The sequence below is a fragment of the Neolamprologus brichardi genome, chromosome 17 (assembly GCF_056152115.1).
Source record: "Neolamprologus brichardi isolate AB-2024 chromosome 17, ASM5615211v1, whole genome shotgun sequence".
NCBI lineage: Eukaryota > Metazoa > Chordata > Actinopteri > Cichliformes > Cichlidae > Neolamprologus > Neolamprologus brichardi.
In genome coordinates, this window is record NC_142120.1 from 10,862,130 (window position 1) to 10,882,065 (window position 19,936).

General features: G+C 38.4%; 2 protein-coding genes and 1 long non-coding RNA gene across 4 annotated transcripts; 1 reads left to right on the top strand and 2 right to left on the bottom strand.

The window, feature by feature from the left end:
- The first annotated feature begins 34 nt into the window (after positions 1-34).
- LOC102777022 (uncharacterized) lies at positions 35-8,486 on the top strand. Its single transcript, XR_436552.3, has 3 exons — positions 35-243; positions 5,295-5,457; positions 8,168-8,486. It is a non-coding gene; the product is annotated as an uncharacterized LOC102777022 (long non-coding RNA).
- Positions 4,145-15,136, bottom strand: napepld (N-acyl phosphatidylethanolamine phospholipase D). 2 transcript variants are annotated; one of them, XM_035907958.2, is made up of 10 exons: positions 14,887-15,136; positions 12,032-12,119; positions 10,717-10,821; positions 9,788-9,928; positions 9,013-9,237; positions 8,816-8,919; positions 8,522-8,687; positions 8,160-8,308; positions 7,714-7,828; positions 4,145-5,463 (listed from the first exon to the last, which is right to left on the bottom strand). In XM_035907958.2, the coding sequence occupies exons 1-10, from the start codon at positions 15,030-15,032 to the stop codon at positions 5,332-5,334; spliced, it is 1,371 nt and encodes a 456-aa protein (XP_035763851.1). In that variant the 5' UTR covers positions 15,033-15,136; the 3' UTR covers positions 4,145-5,331. The 2 variants fall into 2 exon arrangements, with proteins under 2 accessions (XP_035763851.1, XP_006780749.1); XM_006780686.3 differs by lacking the exon at positions 14,887-15,136 and adding an exon at positions 13,699-13,988.
- A 96-nt stretch (positions 15,137-15,232) lies between these two features.
- On the bottom strand, positions 15,233-19,850 carry yeats4 (YEATS domain containing 4). Its single transcript, XM_006780692.3, has 7 exons — positions 19,453-19,850; positions 19,122-19,241; positions 18,940-19,006; positions 18,709-18,803; positions 17,704-17,793; positions 17,494-17,581; positions 15,233-17,394 (listed from the first exon to the last, which is right to left on the bottom strand). Exons 1-7 carry the CDS (start codon positions 19,501-19,503, stop codon positions 17,225-17,227), a joined length of 681 nt encoding a protein of 226 aa, XP_006780755.1. The 5' UTR covers positions 19,504-19,850; the 3' UTR covers positions 15,233-17,224.
- Positions 19,851-19,936: the final 86 nt, after the last annotated feature.

A 19,936-nucleotide genomic window follows, 5' to 3' on the forward strand; every position in this document is an offset into this window, starting at 1 on the left:
CGCTGCGAAAGAGCATAAAACACAGTGGAAATAGATTAAAAACATACAAACACGCAGAACGGAAGTTGAGGAAAACGAAATGGAAGTAGAAACAACCTTACAAAAACACAACGGAAGTGTTTTGGGGGGAGACATGAGTGACGGAACAGCAGCAGAATTCAAAAACGTGTGAAGGATTGTTCTGAGACACATTTTAAGGATGTGGAGGATTCGTTGGTGTTGTGAGCGAGGGAAAAATAGCAGGTAATGTGTCTTTTAATCATATGATTCATATAATATTGTAGAGTCATGTTTGCTATTAGCCGTTTACTGTTAGCTTGCTACTCTTATTCTCTCCCTAAAAACGCTTCCGTTGTGTTTCGTGAATTTTCGTTCTTGCTGGCGTTTTCTTATTTTGCTTTTGGTAAAATGCAGTTTTAAATAAGGATTTGTGTCGAAAATGCACACTGCCATACTTGTCTGCAGCTGAAGTTGCAGTTTTGTTCTAAAACGTCGTTCAGTTTTGAAGCGTTCAAACAACAGTTGACAAACATTCTGCTTTTTTTAATCCTTTACATCTTATTGTCAAATCAAAACAGTCAAATGTGTGTGAGTCAAATGTTAGGACATGTTAAGCTTTATCAGCAAAGCATAGAAAACTTATTCCACTCCCAGATTTGGCATCTTTTACCAAACCTTATCTTGTCCCCTTTTCTTATCTCAGCTCTTCTCCCATTGTGTTAGTGTCCACTTAAAATAGCAGAAAGCCACGTGTAAACCATTTGTCATGCAGCTACAGTCTGTCTAAACAACCTTTAATGTGAGTTTCCCTTGTTTACACATCTGGGCCTAAATCAGAATCAGCAGCATGCGCTTCCTGTTTCTGCATGAATGCAGCCGTTAAAGTTGTGCTGACAAACTGTATTTTGCGTTTTGCAACGTATATTAGTAGTTTGCGTTTACTGAATATAATCACGAGCACTCAATGTCTGAATTCATTTTTTCAAGTAGGGGAGACCGGGGATAGTTTTAATGTGGGTCAGTTGTAACACTTCCAATTTCTCCAATTAGGGCTAAGTTTCAAATGATGTGACTCATCCTGTGCATGGCCAATTCAGAACTGCTATCACATGTGAAAAATCAGCACATTTTGTCAAACACAGACAATTTAACACAAAAAAAAGTAATTTGTATGCCAAAAAGTAAGTTTTTCTACTTTATTTCAATTTCTAATAGCATTATCTGCTTTGCAGTTAAACTCATCAAACTTAAATTATGTTATTTGCATGTCTACACATTTTGAATCCACTACCTTAAAAGAGCTCCAATTTACAGACAGAAATGTCAAAAATGTTACAACTATCCCCGGTCTCCCCTACATCGTCCATGTTACTTTCTTTTCTTTTTTATTTGAACAATTGAACAACAAATACATAGTAATGTAGTTATAGAAAGGGTATGAAAAATTTCACAGCTTGCAGTATCTTTTACAAGTCATATATACAAATACAAGTACGTAAACAAAAAAGTATACTTTAGGAGAAAACAAAAACAAAATAACCGGTTAAAAAAGAAAGAGGTGCTCAAGGTATAAATAAACAACATATAAGTCAAGTGAAACTATACATTCGACACAGCTCTTGTGTTTTACATGCTTTGGAGTTAGTGCTGTTCTTTAGATTCTCTAGATAATTGGAAAACAGGGCTTTAAAAGCAAATATGTTTGGGTGCTGTTGAGAAAATTTTGTACAATGTATGTGAAATTTGGCAAAAATAATCAGAAGATTGATAATATATTTTTTTCCTGGATTTATTTTATGGGTATGTGAGAGGCCAAATAGAATATGTTGAAACTTCAGTTTACATTAGGGATCAATTTGTCTGAATTCATATTTGAAGTTGTGCTCCTCAAACTTTTCACGTCACTATATGGTGAGGGGGAAAAGGCAGATGCTGCCACCTTGTGTCGTTCGTATTAATGTGCATCTGCCAATAGGAGAAGGAAAGGTGCAAACCATTGACTGTAGAAAACAGTCTACAGTCAATTTCTACAGTCAATGGTGCAAACCTAGAGCAGTAGAGGGGTGCAACTCCAGGCCTCGGGTGCCGGTGTCCTGCAGGTTTTAGATGTGTCCATGATCCATCACAGCTGATTTAAAGAGCTAAATGACTCCTTAGCATTTCTTGAAGTTCTCCAGAGGTCTGGTAATGAACTAATCATTTGATTCAGGTGTGTTAACCCAGGGTGGGATCTAAAACCTGCAGGACACCGGCACTCGAGGCCTGGAGTTGCCTACCCCTGAATTGTAGACAAAGGGAAAAGAAAACCAGCATGAAAATGCAGAAAAAGAAAAAAATCTTTAGTTTTTAGATATTTGTCTTAATTACAAAATGTTATACAAGATTTTTTTTTTCCAAGAACCATTTGGATATACTGGACATCCCTGCCATGTGCTGCTATGGAAAAGTGTTTGAATTCATATTTTATAAAATAACCTCCTTGCCTTTGTTGGGCAAATTAAAACTTGACTGTCCCTGAAATCTTTTTTTCTCAAATATTTAGCTCTGGGTCGTTTGAACTTAATTGTTAAACTTATATTAGTAATTTTAACCAAATTGTTTTCAATCCTTAATTCAGTCTGAAATCAAATCTTTAGCCCGGTCAATAAAAAGTGAAATGTGGAATTTCAAAACTGTATCCATGGAAAATGGAATAAAGAAGGGGACTAAAGTAAATTACTCCTCTTTCGGGGCACCTGTTCAAATGCCAGCAAATATCTAATCAGCCAAATAGCAACTCAGTACATTTAGGAATGTATCGGCTTTAGGGCTGCCACGATTAGTCGACTAGTCACGGTTACGTCGACTATCAAAATCCTCGACACGTCGTTTGAAGCTTTGTAAGATCACAAAAGACGCAGCAATAAGTAGTAGGATTTAAGAGTGTAATAACGGACTGAAACAGAAGATGGCAGCACTGCATGTACAAGGATGCCAGCTGCCGTTAAACCCCGAAGAAGTAGCTCTGTCCCAGAATTCATAGCGCAGCCCAGCTCAGTTTCCAACAATGGCGGTAGCTAGTTAGTTTTAATATTACTCTTATTATTCTTTCTGGGTCACAAAATAAACGTTTAACATATTTTCAGGCGAGAATGTAGCTGTGTAAACCTCAAATATCTGCTCAGTTTATCAAGACACTGCATATTTTGAAAAGCGCTCCAACGTCTGTTACCCACTAGCTCGATAGCTAGCCGGGGGCAAAGCTCACTAGAGCCGGTGAGAACCCCGGACTCTGGGCAAATCGTTTTCAAACCCACTGCCATCTTTCGCGACTCAGGTTAAACATGATATATAAGTCACTTAGATAACTTTAAAATGTTATTGTTTTGCTTTTTTTAAGTATTTTATTTATTCCTGAGTAAATCGGTTTGGCTGAGATTAAAGTTATAGTTTTTACACAGCTGAATAAATGTCAAGCAGACAACTGATTATCAGAAGTGTGAAATGCTCGAGAATATACTCCAGTGTCCTGTTATATTTTAGATAGCAAGGAGTTTATTAAACTTCACCGAAACAAACAAATTTAATAAACTATCATCTTGCCTTTATTTTTAGTTAGCACATACCTTAAACACTTAAAGCTGTAAGCTAATGATAGTTTTAAAAGAGCAGATGCATGCTGGTGCAATAAACTGTATGTTTTATGTCCGATGGATGCATGCTCTGATTAGTCGACCAAAAATAATCGGTGACTATTTGACTATCAAAATAATCGTTTGTGGCAGCCCTAATCTGCTTAACTTTAAATTAAGCATCAGAATGAGGAAGAAATGAGATAAGTTAAATTTGGATTTTCCCACACAACCAAAGCTAGGACTTACAGTGGTCAGAAAAAGAATATCCAGTTAGCAGCTTTTTGCTGGGGGCTTTAAATCAATCTCTAAGCCTGTCGGTGTTATTTCATACACTGTCCTGTTTAAATGACATTAATAATTTGTGTGGTAGAAGCACAGTATTATTTTACACTAAAAATACAGAATCAAGACGCCAGAGTACTTCTCGCTGTTGAAAATGCCCACTTGTTTTTGTCTATCAGTGTGCACATTTATTTTTTAGATCTTACTACTAACAAAAAAGAAGAGAAAAAAAAAAAAAAACAACCACATTTTAAATGCAAAGTAATATTTATTCTGTAAATCAGTGACACTGACATGTAAACAACATTTTTCTTTTTACCTTTATAAACCTGTTACTGCAGTACATGAGCTCAACATTGTGCTGTTATGTGTTCATACATTCAGGCATTAAACTGAATTTTGCTTCATTTGTGTTCAAAAACACTAATCTACTGTTGCTCTTTGACGCAAACCCATCTGGCTAAAAACTGAAAGGTAAAAATGGAAATGATCACACTGATAAGAAAGAAACTGTGGTTTCACAGCATCAAAGCCAAATGTCTAAACCTGCAGCAGTGCATAATATTTGCAAGGCACGAAGCTGAACCCAGCTCAACTTCTACATCTAGACAGCACTGCTCCACGTTTGCTATCGGCACTCGGTCGCTGAGAGTTTCAGACTGTGATAATAGATAAACTATTTTTGCATCTCTCAATTTTGGGTTCTCGTAGCACATTCAGAAAAAAGTCTTTGTAGTGTTGCATGACTTAACATCAATGTTGAAATATTATTACACCACATAATCCTCTATCCTCTAGTATTTTTTTCATATTACAGCTTCTAAGATCCTGAAAGAAAACTTTACTTAAGATATAAGCACAGCAGATGTATTTTAACCAGATCCTCTCATCTGTAAAATTGTACCCGCAGAGAATTTGTCTCTCATTCGGTGTAAAGCAGTGTGCACACCACGAAATTTCAATCACAATAATGCACACTAGAATGCAAGTTAGCATTTCACAAATACTGAGCTGCACAAAATAAGATTACTTGTTTGGCAATACAAAAAGTTTTTGGTGTTTTTAATTCTTTTCAAATTTTAAAAATCTAGTTGTCTAAATTTGTTTGATATACTTTTACCATGTTTCATTTGCCACACTGACTACTAGACAGAACCAAGTACAGATTCCAGAATCAAATAAATCTTATACCTTTTGCTTATTTATGAACCATGAGAAGAACAGCTCCTGTAGGTAGTACTGCCTACCAATGACCATGTGATGGCAGTGCAAACATTCAATATTGTGGCCTAGTTTTGATTTCTAGTTGATACAGGCTGCATATACATATGCAATTATTACAACTTTTTTTTAAAACAGGGATTCTGCATGTTATGAATTTACTGCACTTTGTTACAGACAAATCCATAGAAACGGGCCACAAAAACGGCGGACATCAGTCAAAGACGTCTTCGTCCTGTGCAGATATAAGGCGAGACTCCCCATGATGCAAAGTGAAGAAACAATCTGGTTTCAGTCCCTTCTGTTCCAAAGCCTCTCTGAGCCGAAGAGGTGGATCGAGGTAATACTGCATGACAAGAGAAAACATGCGTGTTAAGATATTGTTCGAGCAGCAACTCCAACACATTCAGTTTTAGTTTAGTTCTGCAGATTTTTCAGTGATTATTACATTTCTATCACTTCGATTTCAACAGAGGCTGCATTAAACTGGGATGGCTGCAGGAATACTCGTGCAGCTCAACAATGAAACCTTTGTTTTACTGTGTTGCCAGAACATAATAGTGTCACAACACTATATCTAAACAACGAGCTCTTGCATTGATATGGCACTCACAGAGTAGCTCTTAGGTCTATTGCAACCTCAAATACTAACTGCCTTCGATTACAAAAAAATTGGAATGCTCTGTAAAATGTAAATGAAAAGAGAATGATGATTTGCAAATCTCATAAACCTGTGTTTTCCACAAGATAAACAGTCCATAAATGACTGGGTAATGAGTAGACCAGCTTTGGGAGAGAAATGCTGTCTCATTATTCTAATCTGACTCGGTCCATTTTAAATGAGCTATAGCCTGTTGAAGATCTTATGCCTGTTCCTATACGGCTACTTCTTTTCATGATGTAGATTTAGCCCACATTTGTGCATAGCATGGTAAACTTCACTGAGTGGTTTCAGGAAGTGTTCCTGAGACAATGCTTTGATTTTTCATGACAGAATCATGCAAATTTTAATGCAGTTACACCTGTAGGCTCAACATTTTTAGGACATTACTGATTTTTAACCTTGGCCCTTGCACACAGATTTCTCCAGAGTATCTGAATTCTGTAGATGATATATGTACTATTTAAAGTCTTTAAGTCAATTTTAGAATTTTTTTAATAATTTACAAATGCAGTTTTTTTTCAGGGTGGTTAAGATCACTTTGAAGAAACCCTAAGATGTTCTTTTTATGCCCAATCATGTTAGTGATTTGTTGCCAATAAACATAATTAGCTGTAAAGTGTTCCTCCAGCTGTTTCTCTTTAGTCTCACTTAGTTTATCAATCTTTTGTTGCCTCCATCCCATTTGATGGGAGATGTGTTGCTCCCATCAAATTCAAAATGAGCCAATATCTTTCAGGAAATGGTAAAATGTCTCTAATCATTTGATGGATTTTTTTATGTTTCATTATCAATCAAATATGGGTTTATGAGATCTGAAAATCACTGCATTCTGTTTTTATTTACATTTCATACAGCGCCTCAACAATTTTGGAAGTGAGGTTGTATAATAGTAACAAAATACTAAATTGAGCCCCATGAATATCTCATTCCTCCTAATCTAACAGCACCTTAACAAAGTTACCAATTTATTGGGTATATGCAACACTTAAACTATTATAGTTCTGCAATAAATACATGAAGGTTACATTCCTAAGGTTTTGGTTTTCTTGTAACGCTACTGAAATACCCTGCATTATGTAACCTTTGTTGTTTAAAAAAAAAAAAAAAAAAAAAAAATAGAAACACCAGTCAGCATTATAAAACTTGTTCCAAAATGATTATATCCTCATGAGAACCGAGGAAAATAGAATCTTCCCATTAATTTTTTTTTTTGTGATTTCCTTCCTTTTTGTAGCTAAAAGGGGACCCAAACACATGACATATCATTGGGAAGCCCAGGATGTCCTCTATTTAGTACATGAGGACTTAGTAGGGTAGCTCAAATAAGTCAAAAGATATAGAGCAAAAACACATGTGAACATTAAGCATGACCAAAGCACAAATATAAACATGTGTTTGCTTGTTAAAAAAATGGGGTTAGAGGGGGGGGGAAAAAGACTAGGGGAGGCTCACAACTCAGACGTGTCTGTTACAACAGTAATGCAGGAGTGATCACCGGAAGTTAATCTTGGGAAGATATTGGGATATGGACAAAATCAAATTTTGATGAGAAGAGGTATGCATTGAGTAATGGAAATAGCATCATGACTTTAAATCCCTATAACCAATGTTTTAAAGCAAAGTTGGAAGTATTCACGGTGGCAATGCCATGGTGACAATAAGAATCTTTAAATTCACTTTGCAGTAGTCCAGTGAATAGTCTATAGTCCAACATAAAACCACAAACTTAATAAACACATTTTTTGAGCTGGTAAGTGGATTCGGTGATGCTACAGAATTGATTATTCCATCTTTGCAAATCTCAGGCATTAGAGGGCCATTGATCTTGTATTCCAACTCTTTCAAAGAAGGCAAATCATCTAGGTTTTAAATATTTATTTAAAGAATATATAAGGGATCCATAACAAAATAAATGTATTTGTGTGGCATTACCTCATACGCGAGGGCAAAGGTGCCCCAGTGAATGGCCACCGACTGTCTGGCCTGAAGGTCCTCGTGAATCTGAACGGCCTCCTCTGGATCTACATGCTGTCCTTTCATCACATCTCTGAAAAACCAAGAAATATTCAAGTAGTCTTTGATATCGGTTTTTGTTACAATAGGCACAGAAAAATGAATAGCTTAGAGGTAGAGTTAACTGCAATTAACTCTACCTACCGACTTTATTGTTGAAACATGAATCTACAGTGCCATCATTTTCCCACATATGTTTACTTATTTAGAAAACTATTTATTTTTTTGTAATTGTGACAAAGTACTGTCTGTAGAAATGTTAAAATAATCATTAGACGTGTTCTGAATGTACATTACAAAAGCAAATTCAGTGGCCAAACATTAGATTGTAAGGATGTTCTTAATAAAGTGCACATGTGTATTACCTGGGCAGGTATGCTCCGATAGGGATTGCTGCAAGGTCAAATGGTCCAAAGCGTCGTCCTATTTCCGCAAAGGAAGAACAGTAGCCAGTGTCGCCAGCAAAGAAGAAACGATGGTCTGGACCCAAAACAGTCCAGCTGCTCCATAAAGACTGGAAAAAATGTTTTTAAAAAAAGACCTGAATTTTATCAACTTTATCTGTTTTGAATTCAAGATAAAGGTTTAAACAGAATTAGTTGTCCTATAAAAATGACAAAGTTCTGCTGTTGGCTTGTTTAGGGTCATGTCACTTCACTAAATCTTATTAAACAATTAAGCAATAATGTGCATATTGTTGTTGTTGTTGTTGTTGTTATTATCTTACTTTGTTATCATCCCATGCTGTGCGTTTGCTCCAGTGCTGCGAGGGTGTGCAAACAAACGTGACATCATCATGACCTGGGACACAGTTCTCCTCCCACCAGTCCAGCTCCATCACATTCTCACAGCCCATCTTCACCAGCCAGTCCATCAAACCCATTGGCACGAACCTGACACACACACACAATGCAAAAAGGTACATGTAATTCCTAATGAAGGGCACACTGTTTGACAGTGGGAAGTGAACATATGACATGAATGGAAATAATATTGTGGACCACTGATCCACCTCACGTACCAGCGTAGCTCTCCTCCGAAGCGAGCATTAAGACTGGCCACAGATCCAGCATCCAGATGATCGTAATGAGAGTGACTGATGACCACAGCATCAATCCTAGGAAGCTGTTGGCAGGAAAGTAAAAGAAGAAACTTAAAGGTGGAGGAATAAATAAAAAAATTTAACAAACAAAAATACATGTGTATATATATAGGAACCTGCTCCACAGTGCAAGGAGGACCTCTGAATCTTTTGGGTCCCATATATTGGATCGGCGATGCCCTCTGACTGAAGATTGGATCCGTCAGAACATTCACCCCATCGATTTCAACCAGAACTGTGGCATGGCCCAGCCATGTGACTCTCAGTCCTGGACCAGAGCCAGAGAGGTTTGGGTTCTGCACAAAGTATGGCTCCATCACGGGGAGCTCACGATCCAGGGCCTTTAGGGACAGAGAGACGAGGGAGAGGAACAGGCCATCCATAGTTTAAAATAAATAAATAAATAACAGACAAAGTTAGATGTAAGAAGGACTGAAACAGATGGGTGCAGGAGGGGCAAATGACTTAATGCTGAAGGCCACCTTTGCTATAACTGTACTTTACACCTATGAATTTGCTAGTAGTTGGTAAGCACACCTATTTTTAAAAGTTTGAATATAGCAACAAACAGTAGAGTCTGTGCTAATAAAGGGTTAACCTTTTTTCTGTTGCAGTGTGAAAGCAGCTTGTTAAGCCCTCACTGAGCTCAGCAGGTTTTCCAATAAGACCTATAAATAGTGTGTGTGAGAGATGAAATCGGCCAGTGATTCTTAGTAAAGATGTATTTGTCCTGAACTCATTTCCAAGGAGGTTAAATTTTGCCAACAGCTGTTTTCTATATAAACTTGAGGCCTGTACATTTAAAACATTGATTAGTGACGCGTCACTGCAACTTGGATTAAAACCAACAGCTAATAGTAAACTGGTGATTATAAGTAAGTGATTACCTACCTCTTTACTAGCAGGTACATTGCTGTTATCTTTTTCTAAGAACAGGAACCTGAACAGCATCGAGTAGGAAGGAAAGCGCCACGTTGGCCAGGGGTTAGCCCAGCGGCCATGTTTGTCCCGACACGACTTTGTCACTTCTTCCTGCAAAAAAAGTAAATAATAGCATATTTGCTATGTTAGCAAGTCATTTTGGAATCTACAGTTGTATAATATATACCAGTTTATTTTTCACAGGAAAGTCACAAAGTGCCTGATGCCTAAAGAAGAAACATTAACATTAAGAGTTTCAGCAAAAAGATGCCCCTTAGATAAAATAAACAAGTTCCACTCCTGACATAACAGCCTAAAGAAAGGGAACTATTCAACATTACCCCAAGGTTACATAAGCTGGATTTAACAGAAGAACTCACAAACCTACTGCCTTCTTTGAACCTTGGGATTGCGCTATCTGGGACAATGGTAAGAGTCTCTTTCATCAGAAATGAAATGTAGAAATTGTTATTTAACTAAAACTTGGAAATCAAACAGTTTGTAGAAATGTTTTTATAAAATAGATATTATCTGTTCAAGAGTTAATATCTACAAGCTAAACAGGATAGTTCCAAAAATGATCCCTGTGGAACACCACAGAACAAGGGAGGTTTTTCTGACATGATTAATAACAACAGAAAAACGTCTCTTTCTGTGAGATGAGATTTAAAGCATGCTAATGCAGATACAGACACAGCAACCACCTGATATAACCAATATATCACCAATAAGAACACTGTGTGATCCATGACATGAAAAGCTGAACTCGGATGTAGCAAAACACAACATGCAGAACTAGAGAGGAGGACTTCACAGAACGGAGAAGCTCTGAGGTGAAACTGAAGCCTCAGGATTTGGGTTTTATTAGATAGCAGGGTGACAGTAATAGAGGGTCTTACCTCCAGTCGGTAGTCCAGGCGGAAGCTTTTGCGGGAAGAGCTGCTCTTCCTTGGAGTCCGAGCATCCACCTCTCCACCCTCAGCACCTCTAGGCTCGCCACCATCCTGAACAATAAGTACACATAGAAACTATAGTAAACTTGAATTCTAAACATTTTTAAGAATTGAAAATAAACACTTAACATACAAGAATGTAGTGAGAAAACATGAAAAAAAGAATAAATCAGTGCTTTTATTAAATTCTGCAAATTTTTCTGGCGTAAAAGACTGACACATACATCAGGATTACACAACAGTTTTAAAAACACTAAGAAGTCCCTTTAACGGTTACACGAGTTAATGACCTGAGCAGTAATTTCAAAGCCTTTTCAAAGCACCTATTTTAACATGTAATTACATTTGACAGGTCAAAGGAAAAAGCACAGGTGTGTTTTGGAATGGGAATTAAAAACCGGTTTTCAAAGTTTACCAGGGCTGGCCTTTTTTTTTTTTTCCCCCCTCAACAGTTGGACACTGAAAAACAAATGGATCGAACTCATGGCAGTGTTGCTTCTGCACTCAGTCTCTTTTTTCCCTTGCTCTGCTTCAACACTGTGTTCACAATCAGATAATAATACAGCTACACTGAAGATCTATGTAGGATTTCATTTGGTTCCCCACACAGATAATTACTAAAGACTGAAATCAGAAAGTAACAGTTTCCTCCCCAGGGTGACTGGGCCTTTGAGATAGGGTGAGGGCCTCAGACATGTGGAGCGATCTCAGAGTAGAGATGCTGCTCCTGCATGTCAAAAGGACCCAGCTGAGGTGGTTCTGGCACCTCCTGGGCAAGCCCAACTGGGTGGAGACCCCAAAGTAGACCCTGAACCCTCTGCAGAGATCATATATCTCATCTGGCCTGGGAGAGTGCCTTGGGATACCCCAGGAGGAAGTGGAAAGTCTGGTTAAGGAGAAGGACATCTAGAATACACTGCTCAAGCTAACACCTGCTGCCACCGCAACCCAACTTTGGACAAGCGGAGGATGGATGGATGGATGTGAGAATACCAACGCTTTCAACAAAATATTCAATATTCACCTCCAGCTAAAAAACTAAAGCAAATATGCAACCAAATTTGCAATGCTACCAAACAGAACTTTGTAAACATGTGCCACCTTTTCCCACTATATTCAACAGAAGGGAGATCTCTTTTGTTGTGATGGTGCTGTATTAAGAGGATTGCAGGCAAGAGGAAAAACATTTATATTTCATTTTGCGGTGAACTTTCCATTTAAACCACGGTGCCATCTAATTGCAGCTGATAATGTGCATTACCTCCACCAGGCCTTTTCTCTCCTCGAGCTCAGCTCTGTCTGAAGATGACGGCTTCTCCATGGCTTCAGCGCCCCAACCACACCTAGCACTGACACACAAACACAGTATTAACTTCACAACAGTGCTGCAAAGTCCTGTCTCACTGCAGCGAGCAGAACCACAATTATACCAGAAGACAATGAGAACAAAGAGATAACATAAACACAACTGCAACCAAGTTATAGCCTGGTCCCGTTCACTGATAGTACTGTACTGATAACAGAACACACAAACAGCAGACAGTTAAACTGCAACACTTTGCATAAGACAAAAAGATGATAATCAGGCACAGTGAGATCAGCTTTACTGTATTCAAATAAAACTATTATCTGACGTGACATTTAAATGCTTCCACTGTGCATTAAATTCAGTTGCTCAAACCTTGCCACTGCTTTTATAATTAGCGACTTGCTGGCAGGAAGAAGTGTGTTGACAGCTTTTTTCTCTTGAGTAATAGCGATTGAGAAGTAACTGATGTTCTGACACACACAAATATAAAGACATTTGCACTGTAATTCCACTGTTTACCACATTAAAGCTTAACAGCGTGCAAGAACTCACGGGTACCTTAAACTGCTATTTTTTTGGGTGAATGTCTCCTTCAAACACGGTGGTGCAGAATTAAACTTTAAATGGAGTTTGCCTTGCCGTAAAGCATTCAAACAGGACTGGGAGTGTGACCGGAGTGAATAATGATTTCATCGGATAAAGAAGCATATATTTATGAAGGCACTTAGACGCGAGAAAGCCAAGAAGTCTAATCACAGCCCTTCCTTATCCTGCTATTATCCACAACTATCAGAGTTTGGAATACACCCTCACTATCATGCACTCAGCAATGCTTCCTTCATGGATCCTCTTATGCAAAAAGAAATAATCAGAATCAGAGAAACGTTATTAATCCCAGAGGGAAGTTGAGTAAATAAACCACTACATCTAATGCAGTTATGCAACAAAAAAAACAACAAAGTGCACTTGCTCTCTGTGGGGAAATCCACACATTAAACCATGCCATGCTGATGATGCACTTGGCCTCATGAATGGAACTTACACACACACACCAGGTTAACAATGGGGCTCTGTGGATGACAATCAAAACAGGTCTTTGCATCTAGCCAGCATGCCTGCCATGGTTGTATAAACAACAAACACCACCTCGAGTCAGGTTTTTCCTGAATTCAAGAGAAATATCACTTTACTATTGAATAAACGCACATGTGAGCTTTAAAGACTGGACACCACGTGCTAGAAATAACCTTGACACAAGTTAGAAATAGACTTAATCATATATACTGCTGTGAAATTAATTAAGAATTCATGAAAGGAAATAATTATGAACATGACAACAGCTGCCAACTGATCGAGTTTAACCAGCACATTATGACATTTATTCGTTTCCTGTTGCAAAGGTGTCAAACACGCGATAAGGATGGCAAACTACAAACCACTACTGACAAACTAAACCATTATATCCTCACCAAGCGTAAGAAGGAAATACTGCACACTGTATTTTACCGAGAACTCGCCTAGCAAGTGTGTTCAAAGGGAAAACAATGACTCTAGGAACAGGCCACCATAGCATTATCGTATACCACAAGCGTCGTCTAACGTCAGGTTCTAGCACCTACCTTCCCGAAACCTTGAACTCAGAATACCACCAGTGCTTTCCTTAGCGAGGAGACATGTTCTCTGCACAAACGTTAGCTTCGGACTGCTTTAATGAGCAGCATTTATGAGGAGCTGCACGCATTTTGCAGCACAGTTTACATCACTGCAGCATTACCCCGGAGGGACTATCGACAGGAAACGTTAAGCCGGCTGTTAGCAGGACGTCGTTCAAAGAAAAAATGTGAAGTTCTTGGTAATGCAGCAGGACGGTTACGGACCATATCTCGGTACCAGCTCGGCTTCTCTGACGTCGGTGCGAAAAATCCTTTGATCACGTGACGCGACCAACTCTAGTCGCGGTTGTGGGATATTTTATGAAGGAGAAAACCGCTGTAACGAACTATATTGTTAAAAAAGAAAAATATTTTTAAATCAGTATTTTAAACATTGATTCCACCGGCAATGTTACTAGTAATTATTATTATATTAATTATTATACCTCAGCCAAGACAAAAGTAATAAAATCATTTAATTTCAATACAATTTTATTTATTCAGCGCTAAATCAGAACAACAGTCGCCTCAAGGTGCTTTATATTGTAAGGTATACCCCACAATAATACATACAGAGAAAACCCCAACAATCATATGACCCCCTATTAGCGAGTGCTTTGGCGACAGTGGGGAGGAAAAACTCCCTTTTAACAGGAAGAAACCTTCCGCAGGACCAGGCAATTATATTATAAGTTGAATAAACAGAGTAGATACAGATTTGCCTGTCTCTCGTGTGTGTGTGTGTGTGTGTGTGTGTGTGTGTGTGTGTGTGTGTGTGAGTGTGAGAGAGAGAGAGAGAGACAGAGACAGAGAGACAGAGAGCTATTTAGTTGTGTGACAGATATATAGCTGCACAATAAAGGGAATATTCTCTACATTAAATTTTGATGCCGTCTTTAATTAAAGACACTACTTTTCATTTGGGATTTTCCACAGTTGTAGCAGCAGTGCAGGAGCCCCATCTGTCTCTGTGTCACTGGTTCTAGTTCATGTAAGATAACCGAGAATTTGAATATTTTTAAAGATAGTATAACGAAGAAAGCGGTTTGAAATGACGACTGAGACCCGGACACAGCAGCGGACTATGTGACTGTAGGGTTCCCAGGAGGACTGTTTAAAAGAGTCTTTGTGTAGTTTATATACGACTTAACTTACCTCGAGTTCCTCCACCTGATGGACACCTGAAGGGAATGTAACCCAAGGAAACCCACTAAATTCAGTCGCGTCTTAACCTTATTAAACTTATAACTACATACCAAACACAACAGTCCAGACTTGGACAACACTGTTTCCATTGCCATTGGCCTTTGTATCTGACCATAATTACTTGGCAGTTTTCGGAGAAAACAGCCAGAGGACACAAAATTACGCACAGCCGGGGTTTAGTGTCCGGACTTCGAAGGCTGTGAGAACTTCCTGTTAGTTGCTTTCACTGACTTTCGGAAATCAGAATCTCGCTGATTTTAAACAAACTCGAGACCTTTAAGATTATTTCACACAATTTAATTTCAAATTGGTTTTGAAATTAAACTTTGGGTCTGCTCATCTGAAAATGCATTAACTAAAAACCCAATTGTGGCTGAATGAATTAAAAATGTATTCAGTGTTGTTCTTGTTTTGTTCTTGGTTTTTTTTTTTTTTTTTGCCATAATCTAAAAATTAGTTGGTGCAGAAACTATAAATAATAGTTACACTTCATTTACTGCATTACTTGACAATCCTAAAAGCTGAATCCCTGAATATGGATTGTACAACATAGCACTGGTCACCAAATAAATTGTAATCTTAGATAGAGAAAAACTGCAGTTTTTAAATGATGAATTAATTTATTAAAGGAAAAGCTATCCAGACGTACAGGATATGTCAAAAAGTAACTGTCCTACTTGTTAAATCATGAATAAAATGTAATTAACCACAATGTTTAAAAACTGGTTGCAGTTGCCTGATTATTGCCAGACCAGGTGAATTACTAAACACTCAAAACTGTCTGACGAAGCAAAGATTCTCAAAAAGAAACACATCATGCTGATCTAAAGAAACTCAAGAATAGATGAGAAAAAGTCATTGACATCCATCATTCTGGAAAGGGTTACAAAGCCATTTCTAAGGCTTTGGCACTCTAGTGAACCACAGTGAGAGCCATAATCCACAAACAGAGAAAACTTGGAACAGTGGTGAACCTTCCCTGGAGTGGCTGAGCCACCAAAATGACCCCAAAAGTACATCCAGGATGTCACAAAAGAAGCCACGTCAGAGTTCATAATTCAACTACAAGAAAAAGACTGGGCAAAAATGGCAACCAATGTCCAGCCACTGATGTGTGCCCTGAAGCTGAAACACTGTTGGGTTATGTAGCAGGACAGTGATCCAAAAACATAACAGCAAGTCTACCTTTGAATGATTAAAAAAAAAGAACGACCTAGTTTAAGTCCAGACTTCAATCCAGTTGAGATTATTTGGTATATTACTTGGATGACCTTCTGTTCCAAACTCTCTGGTGTGCCTGAATTAAAACAATTCTGCAAAGAAGAGTGGATCATGATTCCTCCACAGTGATCAGCGCCAGTTATCACAAATGGCAAGTTGCAGTCCTTGTTGCCAAGGTTGGCACAATCAGTTATTAGGGTTAGGTATAATTACTTTCTCCACAAAGGGCCAAGGAGGATTGGAGAGCTTATCTCTCCCCCTTAATAAATGAAATCCTCTATTTAAAAACTGCCATTCGTATTTAATTGGATTTCTGTCTAATATTAGAATTAAATGATGACCAGAAATATGTAACAAATATGCAAAACAAAACAAACAAACACACAAACAAAAAAACAGGAGGAGGGCAAACACTTTTTTTCACAGCAGGTCACCTTCTTTACATTGAAAAAAAAGTATCCCAATGTTTATGAGCCGATTGTTAAAAATATTTACATAAAACACGAGGAGGCTAGTACTAAAGGACAAGCTATTCACACTGAAAGTCATGTGTGACTAGTGCAAAAATGTTTGTCCTAATTGACACAGTAATAGTGAGCTTATATCAGAATGACTGAATAAGACTGGCTTCAAAATCAAACCAGAGAAATGACAGCTTTGTGTTTCATCATTCTCCCTCACTGGTTTGATCATGTTTGGGGAAAACAAAAAAAGATGCAGATGCATAGAACCAAAAGCAGACTTGATTTAGCTACAAGAAAAAAGGCTCACAACACTTTGTGATTTCTGACTCTTTAGAGTGTTGCAATAAAAAACAAAACTAGAGCATTTGTATGTTTAGGAGTTTTTGTGGCCGACTACATTTTTAAAGCACTTTCCTACCAACTCAAAACATATTTACATGTTTAAGATTCCCTTGGACGCTCAACAAAAATAAAATGCAAAAATCCTCAAACAAATAACAACGTTGACACTTTTTTTTTGTTTGTTAAATCCTTGGAGAGGGCAAGAGCACAGAAAATTGCTTCAACAACTGATTGCATCCATAAGCATATTTGTCCTTCTTTCAGTGCTCTTTATGGTCTCCGTCCTCTTCCAGTTTTCTAATCTCTGCCTTAAGGTGGTTGATGTTCTCTCTGCTGGCTTTGAGTTTGTCTTTCAGCTCTGCGATCTCTTGGCTTGTTCTCTTCTTTGCCACTTCCAGTTTCTCCTTGGTCCTCTGCTCCAGTTCACCGACTGGAGAATCGCACAGACATGAAGACAAAAGCGACTCAAAACTTGTGAATGCCTTTTTGTTTTGTTTTTTAAAACCGTGTTGAATATATGAATACATACACTCCGTCTCATGTTTGTAGGCTCCCAGGGTAAGTTGCCTCGATGTGGTCAGTAGCTGCTGCATCATGGCTGTTGGATCCTGAAAGATCTAAAACGCAGAAAAACGACGCATTCAGAGTTCTCGCTCTCAACAATAACATGCAGCGATTGATGAGCTCACACAAACTGATATACAAACACAACCACCATCAGAGTCTAAAGCAATGGTACCATTTCATCGTAGAATTCAGACACAACTGTCTTCTTGGGCATGGCACTGGAATCTGACTGGAACAGCTTCAATAGGTGGTACAAGGTCACCTAAGAAAACAAAACCAGAAATTCAAGCAATGGACACAGGCACATTTTAAATAAGCTGATCCTCATATACAACTATATATTACTTATCAAGTGCTGAGGATTACACAGTGCTGTTGTGTAAATATAAATCAGATGGCTTCTGATGTTTTTTTTTTCTTGTAGGAAACCATACACTAAAGAAGAACCATTTAAACTGTACACTAAGAGAAATAGCACACCACACTCAAAAGTGTATATTACTTTTATTTATAACGTGTATTTGAAATACTAGGGTGGTGGTTTAGACACTCACCTAACAAGTGATTTGGTGGTATATAAATAAAACTGATTAGAAAATTTTAAACTCTAGCTCTCTCCTATATGCATCTCTTGTCCCGTCTCCCTCTTTCCTTTCCCCTCACCCCCCAAATAAATCAAAGCAGATGACGGAAAGCCCGCTCATCTATCTCCTTAACCACTTATCTAATTCAGGGTCATGGGCTGGAAACTATCCCAGATTCACAGGGTGAGAGGCAGGGTATACCTTGGACAGGTCTATGACAGAGCTAATACAGATTGAAAGGCAACTAATTTAGAACTAGATACCCTAACATGTGTGACTGTGGGAGGATGACACTGAGAGAAGCTACGCAGATACAGGGAGAACATGCTCCACACAAAAATGGCCCAGCTGACCAGGAAGGACAAACCTTGTTTTGAGGCAAGGCTGCTAACCACTGTGTCTCCATGCCACTCAAGCTCTAAAATGTCTATCATCAAGCAATGAAAATATATTAAAACCCTTTCATTCTGGTCCACCTGTATGGTGGATTCAAACCCCGGACCTTGCTGTAAGGCAACGGTGATGACAACTGCACCACCGTATCGCTCAGCTTTCTCTGAAACAGCTAAGTAACTATTCGTGTTGGCTCTTACAGGTCTCTCATTGGGATCGATGAAGAAGATCTTGATGATGATCTCAAACTCCCCCCAGCCTGTCTCTGTGATTTCATATGGAGGCTTAGTGACCACTGGAAATAAGAGAAACACAGAGCTTCACAGAATAATGAATTTTCTGAAAAAGTGTCATATATTAAAAATGGATAGATTACCATTTCCAGTAAACCCTTCAATATTTCATACTTGCAATGTAAAGAGTCATCTCACCTCTCAGAGGGTTACCATAGCTCTCATGTAGCTTGAACTGGATCTTCTTCACATAAGCTGACATATCCTGGAAGAAAAGTATTTTTTTAAGTCTTTTCAAACAGCATTTTGTATCCTTTTCCAGGTAAATGACACATTTTGTAGGCCCTGCTAAATCCCTCTTACTGATGTGGATGCCTCACCTCATTTCTGTAAGGCTTCACATACACAGACCACTGGTGTGTGTGCCCATCCTCTTCTCTCTTCTTTCCAAAGTAGCGGGCAACATTCCCAAACACAATAGGCTTCACAATAGTCACTCCCTGCAGCCAACAGAGAGAACACAGAAATTTAAAGACAGGCATGACAACGGTACAAGTGGCAAATACAGAAGTACAGAAATTGAATCCGACCACGCGATTTTCGTCAAGTTATCTCAATCCACGTTAAATAATTCTGCTCATTGTTTTAAATGATAGAAAAATCACAAAGTGGTTCGCCTACACTACACTAGTGTGGCGTTAGTTACGTTACCTTAACGCGCCCCCCGGAATCTGGACCAAATTCAGTCATCTTTTTGAACATATTACAACTAAAACAGTGCCGCTAATCCTTTAGTGCGTTATGCAGGACTCTTTGTTGCCCTCTCAGCTTTCTTGTCTAAAAACCTTGCCATTTAGGCATTAAAAGTAGGCGTTACACACAGCGCACTACCATTTTAAACTGCCAGCCAAACAAGCGCCGGAAGTAGGTAGTGCAACGTATTAATATGTCCCGGTAGAAAGGCTAGCAGGACTCTAAAGTTCCGGGCCGGGCGGAAGTAAGAACGTTTGCGGTCATTACAAAAGCAACCAAACTATGGCCAATAAATCCAGAACCTTTTAGCTCTAGGATTCTGTGACTTTTTACTTCTTCAAGTGACTTGATGTCTAACATGCCTGATAATACATAAAACAGCAATTACTTTCGGCAATCCTGTTTTCATTTGCTCATTATACTGGTTATTTTCGTCACTTTT